At 38.0% G+C, this 14,159-nt stretch overlaps 1 protein-coding gene across 1 annotated transcript in view; it reads right to left on the bottom strand.

Annotated features, from left to right (window-relative positions):
* The window catches only part of LOC149011627 (WD-40 repeat-containing protein MSI4-like), a 113,765-nt gene that overhangs the window by 4,704 nt on the left and 94,902 nt on the right, over positions 1 to 14,159 (bottom strand). The window contains exon 13 of the mRNA XM_089160466.1: positions 1,972 to 2,051. Coding sequence (XP_089016592.1) covers positions 1,972 to 2,051 — 80 coding nt within the window. The remainder of the gene's footprint in view (positions 1 to 1,971; positions 2,052 to 14,159) is intronic.

Below are 14,159 nucleotides of genomic sequence, written 5' to 3' on the forward strand. Positions count from 1 at the left end.
GTTGACAACATGAATCTTGGCTCTCCAATTGGCTCTATATGAGGTCATACTTAACAAAATACCTAGACTATGCATGTCGCTCACCCAGGGTCATTTAGGCCTAGCCCTTTCTCCCTTTACTCATCCAATCAGAAATCACACTTACATGGGCATTTTTAGGCTCCTTTGCACATGGCCAACACCTCAACAACATTCTTGGAGCTTGTCACCGATTGGGGCAGCTCCTACATCAACTCAGGTATGCTGGTTCCTGACTTTATTCTTCCTAGTTTTGCCGAACATCCATCTTGTTAAAATTGGACATTAGGGGCCAAAAAGAAAAAGCAGAACAATCTTGGGATCACCTGAGGCTGTGTTTGGCCCCTAATTCTGTTTCCCACTTTTGTTTTATTCGTTTCATCTTCTGAGGTGTTACAATGGTATCAGGAAGAAGAAAATTCATCCTCTGTGGTTTGCAGCATAGAAGAAAATTCGACCGAAATTGTCGAAATTTCAGTCGAAATGTCTGCATTTTTCAAAACGAAACGAAATTCCAATTATTTCGGAAAAATGTCAAATTTCAACCGAAATTTCGGAGATTTCGACCATTTTGGAGGTTTAGACCGAAATTTGACCATTTCGACCAAAATTTTGACCATTTCAACATTCCAAATTGTTTTTCCTTAATTTTTGTTGATTTCTATCCCATTTTCCCCTAATTCACACAACTCCTCTGCCTTCAAACACCTCTTTTGCTCATTTGTTTTGCCTCCAAACACCTCCTAAGCCACAATAGCTACAAAGGAAACTCCGGCAACAATAGAATGTGAAGCATGAGCCATACCCAACAGTTCCAAACTTTCCTTTTTTTATTTTTGTTTTGCTCATGCTTTAAATGATCTAGTATTACCTTGAAATTAATATATGTTTAGCCTACGACCATGATCTATGATTGTGTTTTGTTAAACTTATCTTTTTATTATTTGCTACCAATTTTTCATTTTCTGATTTTAATAATTATATTTTAAAATTATGTATTTTTATTTTATGTATATATGATATATAGGCTTCAACTTAATATATGTGAGACACCATACTTGATCTAGTCGGTCATTTTATTTTGTTGACTTGTTGTATATGTGACCCTTCTACCAAACAATTCATGTATACTGATGATTCTATGCCAGTATGCAATAGTTTGCACTTGTCGGAACTAGTCATTTGTTAATATACTTGAATGATAAATTTTCAATGGTTTTTTTGGCAAAATACTAGTGCCATTGTGTTTATTATGCTTGAAATAGATAGTATGCAAAAATCCAAATCATTTTGAGTCCATATGAGACCTGAAATTGAAGTTCCAATTTTTCATAAAAAATGTCTAGTTTCGACCGAAACATTGAAACTTCGGCCTTTTGCAAGGTCCAAATTCCTGTTTTGATCGAATTTTCTTCCTTGGTTTGCAGGTCATCTCTTTAAATCCAGGCATCAGATCAAGATCCCCCAATATCTGACGTATGATCCATGAGATTAGGATAACAGAACAGAGAGACATACTAAAACCTCCACCACTGCCAATGGATAGGCTTGTAAGGCATGAGCAGTTCCAGGCTGGGCATCATACTGTCAAACCATCATGAGTCTGGGTCCCAAGGACAAAAATTAACATGGATTATGAGCATGCATGGCCTAAACATCAACTCTTATTGTCTGTTTTTTTCAGTTTGTATCCAACTTATTCAGAATTGTCTTTGCCCACTCCTACCAAAGTTTGCTTTTTCAATGCCTCATCCCCTCCTATCCCACTCCATTGGCATGTTTAAGTAGACCCAGTTAGTTCTGGTGTTGTGTCAGGTCTGGTTCAGGTCAGGACCAAATCTGACCAATCATGACCCATGTGAGAGGTAATAATAACAAAATATTTATATGCAAACCACTGGATCACACGATTAAGTCACAAACATATGCAAATATGAGCAAAAAGCATCACACCTGTGCCCAGCATGTTGGAAGAATAGGCCTGGAGGAGAATTTGGCATTCTTGTTCCAACACGTTCCTTCTTTTTTCCAACCTAAACATCATATGGATATAGGGAAGTCAGTCATTCATCATTACAATGTAATATGACAGAACGGAAATCAGATATATGGTTCCTTTATTTATTATTATTATTTTTTTTGTAACCTTTTTGACCAAAAGATACATGGATGTAGGGAAGTCAGTCGTTCAACATTACATGGTTTCCTTTTGGGTGAAAAGATACATGGTTTCCAATATCAAAAAGTAGTTCGTCGTTAGCCAAGCATCCGTGATACTGTCATTCCTAGTCAAGTAGTTTCCTTAAAATGTGCTAGTTGTAAAAGAACTAAACTAACTAGTGAACAGAGAACAAAAGGAAGAGCGAAGGAGAAGGGGAGAGAGAATCTGCAAGATACTTTCCTCCCTACACATGCTTTATTTGAAGTCAAAGATCCAACCTCAGTCTAGAATTTTTCCAAACAGAGTTAAATAAAAAAAAGTAGATATTACACCCAAAAATAGAAACTACTCAAAAAGTTCTGATTAGAGAGATCTATACATACCCTCTCAAATCTAGTTTCAAGATCTCCAAATATTACCATCCTAGGATAGACTTGCTTGACACTCAAGCAACAAGAAGGAAAGAAAACAAATGAAATAGAAAGAAAGTAAGCAAGGGAGAAACAATGCGTGTGTGCATGACCCATGTGCACCCGCACCGTACACAAGGGTCATGCCCCTTTATAATGTCCGTTAACACTCCCCTTCAAGCTGGAGTATACATATCAAAAGCTCCAGCTCGAAACAACAGGAACATATATTAAAAACTTCATGGTCATGAGCACAAGTAGCAATAGCAAACGCCAGTAGACACAGAGACTTAAATAATCTCCATGTTAAACAAACCATCCAAATAGGCAACAATGAATGTGAACCACATCCACAAACATAGCAACAACAATAATATTGAAGGCACTATCCAAATATGCCAATGGTAATAAGTAGCAATTGTCTCAAAAGTGTAGCATCTCCAATGGCTACATCACAAGAAATAGGTAAGAGTATGAATCTACACGAGAATATAAAAAGTGCATCTCTAATGTCAACAAAAGTAGATGAAAAGTGCATCTCTCATATCCACACAAATAGATAAAAAATACAGCTCCAATGTCTGCAAATCAGCTCTTTGGAGAAGGCAAGTAGTAGGTAGTAATAATGCTTAACCAAAGGTTGAAATAGAGCCTCAAAGAAAGGTCTCTACAAGTCAACTATAGGTTAGGAAACAAGTGTGCATTAGGGTGCAAAAGGTGTTACTCGATTTATTACAGAAAAGAAGGCATAAAATGTATAAGAAAACATTCAGTAAGAATAGCACCACACCAAAAATGTTAAGGAACATTCATCTTAAACATGATGGAATGAGCAATATCCAACAAGTGTCAATTGTTACATTTAGCCACCCCATTTTGTTGTGGGGTGCAAAAGCAACTTGTTTGATGAATCATTGTCTTCGATAAGCAAATATCGTAAATATGCTTTAGAAAATACTCAAGAGCATTATCAGACCAAATAGGTTAGCAAAACACAGTATGGTTAATGTGGACCAAATAGTTAGGTAAAATGGAACATGGGTTATTGCAAACTTAGTAGGTAGGTAAAAGACAATATAGATTACTATGGCCAAATAGGTAGTTGTTGTTGTTGAAGAATACCATCTTAAGACAAAAGTCCAGAAAAGATAGAAATTAAAACTTCAATCTTCCCCTCAAGCGTAGCATTCCACATGGACAATTAATGACCTAATCCCAAAAGAACAAGCCAATAAAAGCTTGATATATCTTTAATCATCCCTGCACGATGACAAAGGAACCCCAAACCAGCATTTGTCCATGGTCCACCAAATGGGTAGGTCTTTTGTGCACCGAACCTCAGCTTCCAAATCAATACTAATTCTAGCGGCAGATTGTGAAGTAGATTACTTCCAAAAACAAAGCAATTGAACATGTAGAATACCAGCAGTAGACTTCGATTCAGCCATGGAATATAACTCAAACAGCGTCTATAAAAACAGTATATCTCAATGTTTTAACTCAAAACAACCAGCAATCTACTCACAAGTCACAACAAAGTCTACACCATCAGTATCTCTAAGTAGAAGAGGTAGTACTCGCACAAATTCAAGACACAATAATATATCTCAAAACCCAGACTGTATCAGCAGTGAATTCTTGGGGGGGAAACATATACACTGCCTAACATATATCAGATCAGTGAAGGAAAAGAGGTGAAATATACCTCAACAGGAAACCCAAAGCCCTAAGGTCCTGATTTAGTTTATAAGAAAAGGACCTACGAAGAATCACAAATCAGCAAAAAACTAAGGAAAACAGAATAGCTGCCAGCACTGTAGATGCTTCCAAGGATAGAGATCAGGCCATGTGAAGAACATGTTTGGCTTGTGTAGTCTTTGTGTATAGTAGAATGATATATCTGATTTGCAGCTCCATAGAATGACAAGGTCATACATCAATCAGTCAACAGAACTCAGAGAAAAACTTATTTCAGGGAAACTCGATCGCAGGTATAGGTATTACTTAATCAAACTCTTAAAGAAAAGAGTTAAAAGCTTTATCTCATAATAGTCTGATCAGTAAACAGCAATTAACAAGCAGCAGCAGCCACACTCAATTAAGGAAAAACAGAAGTTGACGATGGAAGTAGGAAATTGAGCAGGATGCTAATACAATGTGGAATCAGATGGCTATGTGTATTAGGAAGGTGGCCAAAGATGTTGGTAGATTTTAAGGAAAGCACCATCCATATAGGAGAGTTATGGGGGGGATGGCGAGGTTGAAGCCAGGGTGCGAAATATCACTGGGTATTGCCCGGTTCACTACCCAGCAAACCGGCGATACTCAGCAAATTTCGCCGAAATATCGACAAAATTCGAGTTGCCTCGAAGGCAACGGCAGAGTTGAAGAATCACGCCCCAGGCCCCCAGCTGGAGAATCGTGCCTCGCCATAGTCGGCAATGGCAGCACCAACGGAGATGGAAACCATATTCAACATAGATTCTATCTTAAAGGTCTCCTTGAAGAAAACCCGATGGAATAAATGGCAACAGGCATCAGTGCCTTGAGCATTTGAGTAAACGAAACAGAAAGGTAAATGTAGGCGGAGTTTGAGAACCAGAGGCTGAGCAAATAGAGAGCTCTGATGGGGATGACGGAGGAGATTTCGCCAACATTTTCAAGAGGTGCAGACTTAAAATCCAAGCAACTTGGCCAACGCCGGTCATCTTTGTCACATGGTCTCAGTGATTCTTCACCACTGTGGTACTGCAAAGTATTTTAGGTAGCATCGGCATGGATTCCGGCGATTTTTGGTGAAGAATTGGCGATTTTCGCCTGGATTTCGTCAGTTCGCCGGAAAATCGCCAATTTTTCGGTGATATATGCAATATATCGATTTCGATTTCAATTTCATTTCGCTCCTCACCGAATCAGGTGAAATTCGCCGAATTTCGCCGATATGTTCTTTGGTTGAAGCAGCCATTAAGCAAGGACAAATTTTTGGTCGAAACATTGAATCAAATGGCTACATGTATTAGGAAGGTGGCTAAAGATGTTGGTGGATTTAAAGGAAAGCACCATCCATATAGGAGACTTATGGGGGGATGGCAAGGATGAACAAGCCATTAAGCAAGGAAAAAAATTTGGTCGTGTTAGGAAAGGGCAATTTGGGAAATGACAGATCCATTGAGAGTTAGTGCAAGGCACTAACTCTCGATAGGAAAAAGAGGTGGTAGTTAAGAGTTTTATACCAATCGAAATTGGTTGATGCTTTCCTATATAGAATATACGTGTAAATTAGCCTATATAAAGTGATATTATTTTGAGGAGTGCTCACAAGTTCTATCTGAGCCTCCACAACTAAAACGTGGCTTCCATCTTCTGTTCTCCCTCATTCTTCCCCTTATTCTTTCTCAAAATAACATGGTATCAGAGCTATAGTAATTCTTATTCAATTCTAAGAATTACTAGTACAAACAGTTGATTAGGGAAAGAAATTGTACCTAGTGTGAGAGTCGTTTGCAGAAAATAAAGGGATGCAATTACACTGCACTTGTTGGTGATTTTTATTTTGATGCAGCTCCTTATTGAAGATCGGTGATTGGTATGGTGATTGGTATTGAAGATCGGTGCAAGAGATTGCCCATGATTATGTCAGATCTGCATTTTTTCAGGTACGAATAAACTGCGCTTGTTTGAGATATATTTCGTTTTTTGATTTGGGGCTGAGGAAGAGTGTCTGTAGTCCTCCTCACTCTCGATCTGTTTAGAGTTTAGAGAATAACCAATCTTTGGAGAAGAAGCAGCCGCCGGAGTAGTCGCTGGTGCTGTGACTTTTCGCTTCCGACGCTGTTTGAGATCAGAGAGAGAGAGAGAGAGTGAGAGAGAGAAAGAGAAGAGTGACCTGCGACGCTGCTTTAGATCAGAAACTGGTGTGATTTTTCGTTTCCGATTGTTGCTCTAGATCAGAAAGAGAGAATGAGAGGGAGAGAGAGAGTCTTCGTGAAAGAGAACAGGACCTGCAGTAAACCAAGTTCGATTGGTTTTAACTTTATTTTAATTTGTTTTCTGGTTCGGTTGGTTCAAGTGGTCCAAATTCAATTGGTATTGGTTTATTTTCTGGTTCGGTTGGCTCAAGTGGTTATGAGATTAATCTGATTCTGGGATTAATCTGGAAATTATTCTGATTCTATTTCTGATTTCTGGGATTTGATTTTAATTGTGTTGGATATGGGAGAAACTTCAAATAAAAATACTATGACTGAAATTATTTCTTCATCCTCTCATCGGTTAACTGAGAAGAAATTGGAGGGTGGATCAAATTTCCACCAATGGAGGGCTATAGTTAAAATTGTTCTTACTGGACAGGGACAAATAGATCATTTGACTAAGACTGTACCTAAAGATGATGATACTTGGGCAATTGTTGATGCACGAATACTTGGGCAGATGTTTAATTCCTTGGCCGATAATATTATAGATTTGGTTACTCACTTACAAACTGTGAAGGAATTATGGGAGTATTTGAATGTGTTGTATTTTGGTCAGAATAATCTGGCTAGAATCTACGAATTGTCCCAGGAATTTTATCGAGTACATAGGAAAGGTAGAGATATTACCCAATATTTTGCAGATTTTAAAAGAATGTATGAAGAACTAAACTCTATTCTACCTATCTCCTCTGATATCAAAACTATGCAAAATCAAAAAGAGCAATTAGCTATTATGGGTTTCTTGGGAGGTTTTGGAAAGGAGTTTGAGGCAGTTAGAGCACAGATTCTTGGTAGTGATCATGTACCCACATTAGCTGACACATTTTCAAGAGTTATTCGTGTTGCAAGGGAGAGTACCAATAACTCTACAGAAAATTCAGCTTTGGCAACAGTTTCTTGAGGCACTTCTGGAGGACATGCCCCTGGTGGACAGAATATAGGACGAACTCGAGGAAATAATATTAGAAAATATCCAGGTTCACACAACTCTACTGACAGTACAGGACAAGTTAAGACTTGTCATCATTGTGGTCGTCCAGGACATATTCAACGATATTGTTGGAAGCTTCATGGGAAGCCCCCACACATGGCGAATGCAATCATCACCTCTGAATTAGCATCTCCAACTACTACCGTTCATCCTAAGGGTAAGACTGTAAAGATGACTGAGGCAGATTATATTCGTTTCACTCAGTTTCAGGCCACTCAACCACAATCAGCCGCTGCCACCCTTGTTCAGACAGGTAATGCTACTCCTTGCCTTTCAACCACATCTCGCCCATGGATCATTGATTCAGGAGCTTCTGATCATATGACCGGGGCTACAAGTATATTTTCCTCTTTTGTTCCATCATCTTCTTTGGTTACACTTGCTGATGGCTCTCATATCAATGTTAAAGGAGTGGGTACAGTTCAACTCACTCCATCCATTACCCTACCCTCAGTTCTTTACGTACCGAATTTGCCATTTAACTTATTATCTATTCATAAATTTACCTCCACTAATAATTGTTTGGTGAAATTCTTTCCTGGATATTGTTTATTTCAGGATCTTACGATGAAGAAGATGCTTGGTAGAAGCCGTATGTCTGGGGGGTTGTATCTATTCGAGGAGATATCCTCTATTGCTTGTTCTAGTATTTCCATTATTCCCCATCAAATACATTGTCGGTTGGGGCATCCCTCTTTGGAAAACCTAAAATTGGTAGATAAACGTTTTCATTCTCTTTCTAAGTTGGACTGTGAGTCTTGTCAATTTGGAAAACTTCATCGTGTGAATTTTCCTCCTCCTATAAATAACAGATCAGATCACCCTTTCTCTCTAGTTCATTCTGATGTGTGGGGACCCTGTCCTGTTATTTCTACTTCAGGTTACAGATACTTTGTTACATTTGTGGATGACTTTTCAAGAGTCACTTGACTTTATTTAATGAAAAATCGTTCAGAATTATTTGACATATTTTGCAATTTTGCTATTGAAATTCGTACTCAATTTAGTGTTCTTATTCGTACTTTTCGTAGTGATAATGCCAAAGAATATTTCTCTGATCCTTTTTGTAAATTTATGGCTTCTAATGGGATTCTTCACCAATCCTCCTGTGTTGATACTCCTCAACAAAATGGGGTTGCAGAAAGAAAAAATAGACACTTATTGGAGGTCACCCGTTCTCTCTTATTTGAGATGAAGGTTCCTAAATCCTTTTGGGCTGATGCAGTTTCAAGTTTCAACTGCTTGTTATCTTATTAACAGGATGCCTTCATCTGTCTTAAAAGGTGGCATTCCTCATTCTCTCTTATTTCCTTCATCTCCCTTATTTACTTTGCCTCCTCGCGTATTTGGTTGTGTATGTTACATTCGTAATCATTGCCCAAGGATCTCTAAACTTGATCCTCGTGCACTTAAGTGTATTTTTGTGGGGTACTCTCGTACTTAAAAGGGATATCGTTGTTATTCTTCTGACTTACGAAGATATTTTGTTACTGCAGATGTGTCATTTTTTGAGTCCACTCCTTTTTCTACTGAATCTCATAGTTTAACTGACCTAAATGATGATCTATGTATTTTTCAAAGTGTGTTTCCACAGGGTACAGTTCCTTCACCTCCACCTCCGCCAGACATCACCAAAGTGTACATGCGCCGTCCAAAACCACCGGCTCCCCCTGCATCTACGGCCTCTACCTCTGTGTCGACTTCGTCTATTGATCCTGCAGACGTTCCTGCCACATCTGACCTTGATATTCCAATTGCTCTTCGGAAGGGTACTCGTTCTTGTGTTCAGTATCCCATCTCTAACTTTATTTCATATTCTACTGTATCACCTGGATTCTCTACTGCTCTATCTACTATAAAGACTTATCCTATTCCTAAGAATGTTCTTGAAGCCTTGTCTAATCCTGGGTGGGTCAGTGCAATGAACGAAGAATTACAAGCCTTAGAGGACAATCAGACTTGGGATCTTGTGCCTTTACCCTCAGGAAAGAAAGCTATTGGTTGTAGGTGGATATTCACTGTGAAAGTTAATCCTGATGGTTCTTTAGCTCGCCTGAAAGCTCGTCTCGTTGCCAAGGGCTATGCTCAAGTTTATGGCGTAGATTATGTTGATACTTTTTTGCCTGTTGCCAAGCTTACTTCCATCCGCATTTTAATCTCTCTTGCCGCTACCTACCAGTGGCCCTTGTTTCAGTTGGATGTGAAGAATGCCTTCCTTCATGGAGATCTGCATGAGGAAGTGTATATGGAACAACCACTTGGGTTTGTTGCTCAGGGGGAGAAGAATAAGGTTTGTCGCCTCCGCAAATCATTATATGGTCTCAAGCAGTCACCTTAAGCATGGTTTGGACGATTCACTACTGTTGTAATAGAATTTGGGATGACTCGTTGTGAAAGTGATCACTCTGTATTCTTTAAAAACTCTGATGCAGGCAAAATCTTTCTTGTAGTTTATGTTGATGATATTATCATTACAGGAAATGACACTTCAGGAATTGATAGGTTAAAGACCTATCTGCAAGAGAAATTTCAGACCAAAGACTTGGGCAAGTTAAAGTATTTTCTAGGAGTAGAAGTTGCCCAATCAACAAAGGGCATCTTCTTATCTCAACGGAAGTATGTACTGGATTTGCTTTCTGAAACAGGAATGTTGGGATCAAAACCCATAGACGGTCCCATGGAATGTAACTTAAATTTAATGCCAGAAGATGGAACCATTCTTGATGGTCCAAAGAAGTACAAAAGGCTTGTTGGAAAGCTGAATTATCTAACTGTGACTAGACCTGACATTGCCTTTCCAGTCAGTGTTGTGAGTCAATTTTTGTCTGCCCAACGAACATCACATTAGGATGCAGTTATACGAATTCTGAGGTATCTTAAGAAAGCACCAGGACGTGGACTTCTTTACACTAATCATGGGCATAGAAATGTTGAAGGATTCTCTGATGCTGATTGGGCTGGATCACCTATTGATAGAAGATCGACTATAGCCTACTGCACATTCGTTGGAGGAAATCTTGTATCATGGAAAAGTAAGAAACAAACTGTGGTAGCAAGATCAAGCGCAAAATCTGAGTATTGTGCTATGGCACAGGTAACATGCGAGATGGTATGGATAAAACAATTACTCCAGGAATTAGGAATTATTGATGACACACCAATGAAGTTATGGTGTGATAATCAAGCTGCGGTTCATATAGCATCAAATAAAGTTTTTCATGAACGTACCAAGCATATTGAAGTTGATTGCCACTTTGTTCATGAGAAGTTACTACAAGGCATAATATCCCCCAAGCATGTGAGGACTGGAGAACAACTCGCAGATTTGTTCACCAAAGCTCTAGGGAATACAAGAGTTACCTATATTTGTAACAAGCTGGGCATGAGTAATATATATGCTTCAGCTTGAGGGGGAGTGTTAGGAAAGGGCAATTTGGGAAATGACAGATCCATCGAGAGTTAGGGCAAGGCACTAACTCTCGATAGGAAAAAGAGGCGGTAGTTAAGAGTTTTATACCAATCGAAATTGGTTGATGCTTTCCTATATAGAATATACTTGTAAATTAGCCTATATAAAGTGATATTATTTTGAGGAGTGCTCACAAGTTCTATCTGAGCCTCCACAACTAAATCGTGGCTTCCATCTTCTCTTCTCCCTCATTCTGCCCCTTATTCTTTCTCAAAATAACAGGTCGAAACCAAAGAAAAGGCCAAAATTTTTAGGTTTCGACTGAAATTTCAGTCGAAACATGTGATTTTTTTTTTTAAAATTTTGTCCATAGGTTTCGAGCCTTATATGACGTCCATTTCATCTAATTTACTGCCTTTTACCTAATTAAAGCATAATAGACACAATGGAACTAGTATTTTGCCCTCCCCCCCCCCCCCAAAAAAAAAATCATTGAAAATTTATCATTCAAGTATACTAACAAATGATTGGTTCCGACAAGTACAAATTGTATTGCATATAGGCATAAATTCATCAACATACATGAATCGTTTAGTAGAATGGTTACATATACAATAAGTCAACAAAATAAAATGACCAACTAGATCAAGTGATGGTGTTTCAAATATGTTAAGTTGAAGCCTATATATTATATATACATAAAATAAAAATACATAATTTTAGAAAAAATTTATTAAAATAAAAAAATGAAAAAAAGGTGGCAAATAATAAAAAAATAAGTTTAACAAAACACAATCATAGATAATAGTCCTAGGCTAAACATACATTAATTTCAAGGCAATACAAGATCATTTAAGGCATGAACAAAACAAAAATAAAAAAAAGGGGGAGTTTGGAACTGTTGGGTATGGCTCATGCCTCACATTCTATTGCTGCCGGAGTTTCCTTTGTTGTTGTTGTGGCTTAGGCGATGTTTGGAGGTAAAAGATGAGCAAAAGAGGTGCTTGAAGGCAAATGAGTCGTGAAAATTAGGTGAAAATGGGATAAAAATCAACAAAAACTGAAGAAAAACAAGTTGGAATGTTGAAATGGTCGAAATTTCGGTCGAAATATGTAACTTTCTGAAATAATTGGAATTTCATTTCGTTTTTTTAAAATGCAGATATTTCGACAATTTCGGTTGAATTTTCTTTTATGCCACTAAGAATAAGAAAGCTAACTTTATGATATGGCAAAGGACTAAGAATGCAAAGGATTTAGGTGTAAGTTGGCTAGAGATGAAGCAATGAAAACTATGGGGAAAGCAAGGGAAACAGAGTATGAACAACAAAAAGGAAAGGGGGGGGGGGGGGGGAATGCTCACAAGATATTTAAAATAAGGGGCAGAAAGACTAAAGATCTAGACCATGTTAGATGTATTAAAAAGTGGAGATCATAAAGTACCAGTATGTGATGAGGACATCAAGAAGAGATAGGAAGTTTATTTCTCTAGGCTACTACATGAACATACTTTAGGTATATGTGACTTAGATGATTACACCATTTGCCATGGCACCAATTTTCAAACATAAATACAGAGAATTATGATGTCCAGAGTAAAAGAAACTTTAAATATGATGAAAGTAGGCGAGGCACAAGGTCCTAATAAAATCCCAATAGAAGAACTGGACCTAAGGGCTGGTTTGGCAAACCAAGTTGTTTAATAATAATGAGCAAAAGGAAAATGTCTGCCAAATGGAGAAGAATTGAGGAACCAATTTACAAAAATAAAGGAGATATTCAAAGCTATATAGGGATAAAACTGATGAGTCATGCTATGAAATTATGGGGGAGAGTATAATTGAAACCCATTTGAGACAAGAAACTACTATTACGGAGAACCAATTTGGCTTTATGCCGAGAAGATCTACACTGGAAGCTATTTACTTTATTAGGAGACTTGTGGAAACGTATAGAGAGTATAAGAAAGATCATATGGTATTTATGGAGATCAATGTATTCCTCATAGCTCAACGGAAAAATGTTGTAAGACTATCATATGACCAGCTATGGTGTATGGTGCAAAGTGTTGGGCTATTAAAAACATTATAACGATAAACTTAGTGTAGTAGAAATGATGACTATAAGATGGATGAGTAGCAAAACTTGGAATGATCATATTAGAACTGGTCTGAGAGTTTTGATAAATGATAAGCTACAAGAAAGTCAATTGAGGTGGCACAACCACATTCAATGAGGGCCTTTAAATGCCCTTGTATGGAGAAGTGATTCCAATCTAGATTGAAGGAATTAGAAACAAGGGCAGACCTAAGAACCTTAAGAGAAGTGGTGAGAAAGGATACGCATAGCTTGAGCCTTGCGTCTAGTATGCCCTCAAATGGATCTGATTGAGGGCATGAATCCATTTAGTCAACCCCACTTAGTTGTGGCAAGGCTGCTGCTTCTTCTTCTTCTTCTTGTTCTTGCAGATGTTGATGAAGGACTCAGAAAACTGCAAGGGAAAAATAGCAACCCAGGCTCAGATTAATGCTTTGATACCAAGAACAGAGGACAAAAGGAAAAGAGAAGTGGTGGAGAAGGGAAGAAAGAGTTCATTATCCTCCCTAGTCCCTACACAGCTACACATGCTTTATTTAAAGTCAAAGATCCAATATAAATCTAGAAATACTTTCCTAAATCGAGTTAAATCACCAAAAAAAGAAGCAGATATTATACCCAGGAAATAAAAACTACCCAAAAAGTTTCCAGATTAGAGAGATCTTCAAATATCCTCAAATCTGGTTAAAAAAATATTCATTATATTACTATCCTAAAATACATTTGTTTGACACCCAAGCAACAAGGAAAAAAAGGAAACAAACCAAAATAGAAAGAAATTAAAGGGAAGAGCAATGAGCATGTGCATGGCCCATGTGCACCCCTATGGTACACAAGGGTCAAGCCCCCCTTACAATGATGTTCGGCAATAGTACTCAAAAAGTTTCTCTCAGAAGTGGCCAAGAATGAGCTGCATTACCCTGGCCAGATTAACATTTAGAAAAATCGGCAAAGTTTTTGTTTACTTAGATTGATAGAAGGGAACTGTAATCTTCAAAAGGAAGAGTGCGAATATGAGTTGAAAGAGAATATAGGGGCTTTAACCATTAAAATCCTAAGTGAATGAAGCAGTTGCCATTCCATGGCTGGACCAGCTTGA

The sequence above is a fragment of the Hakea prostrata genome, chromosome 7, assembly GCF_041222555.1.
Source record: "Hakea prostrata isolate BN-2017 chromosome 7, UWA_Hpros_2, whole genome shotgun sequence".
Classification (NCBI taxonomy): domain Eukaryota; kingdom Viridiplantae; phylum Streptophyta; class Magnoliopsida; order Proteales; family Proteaceae; genus Hakea; species Hakea prostrata.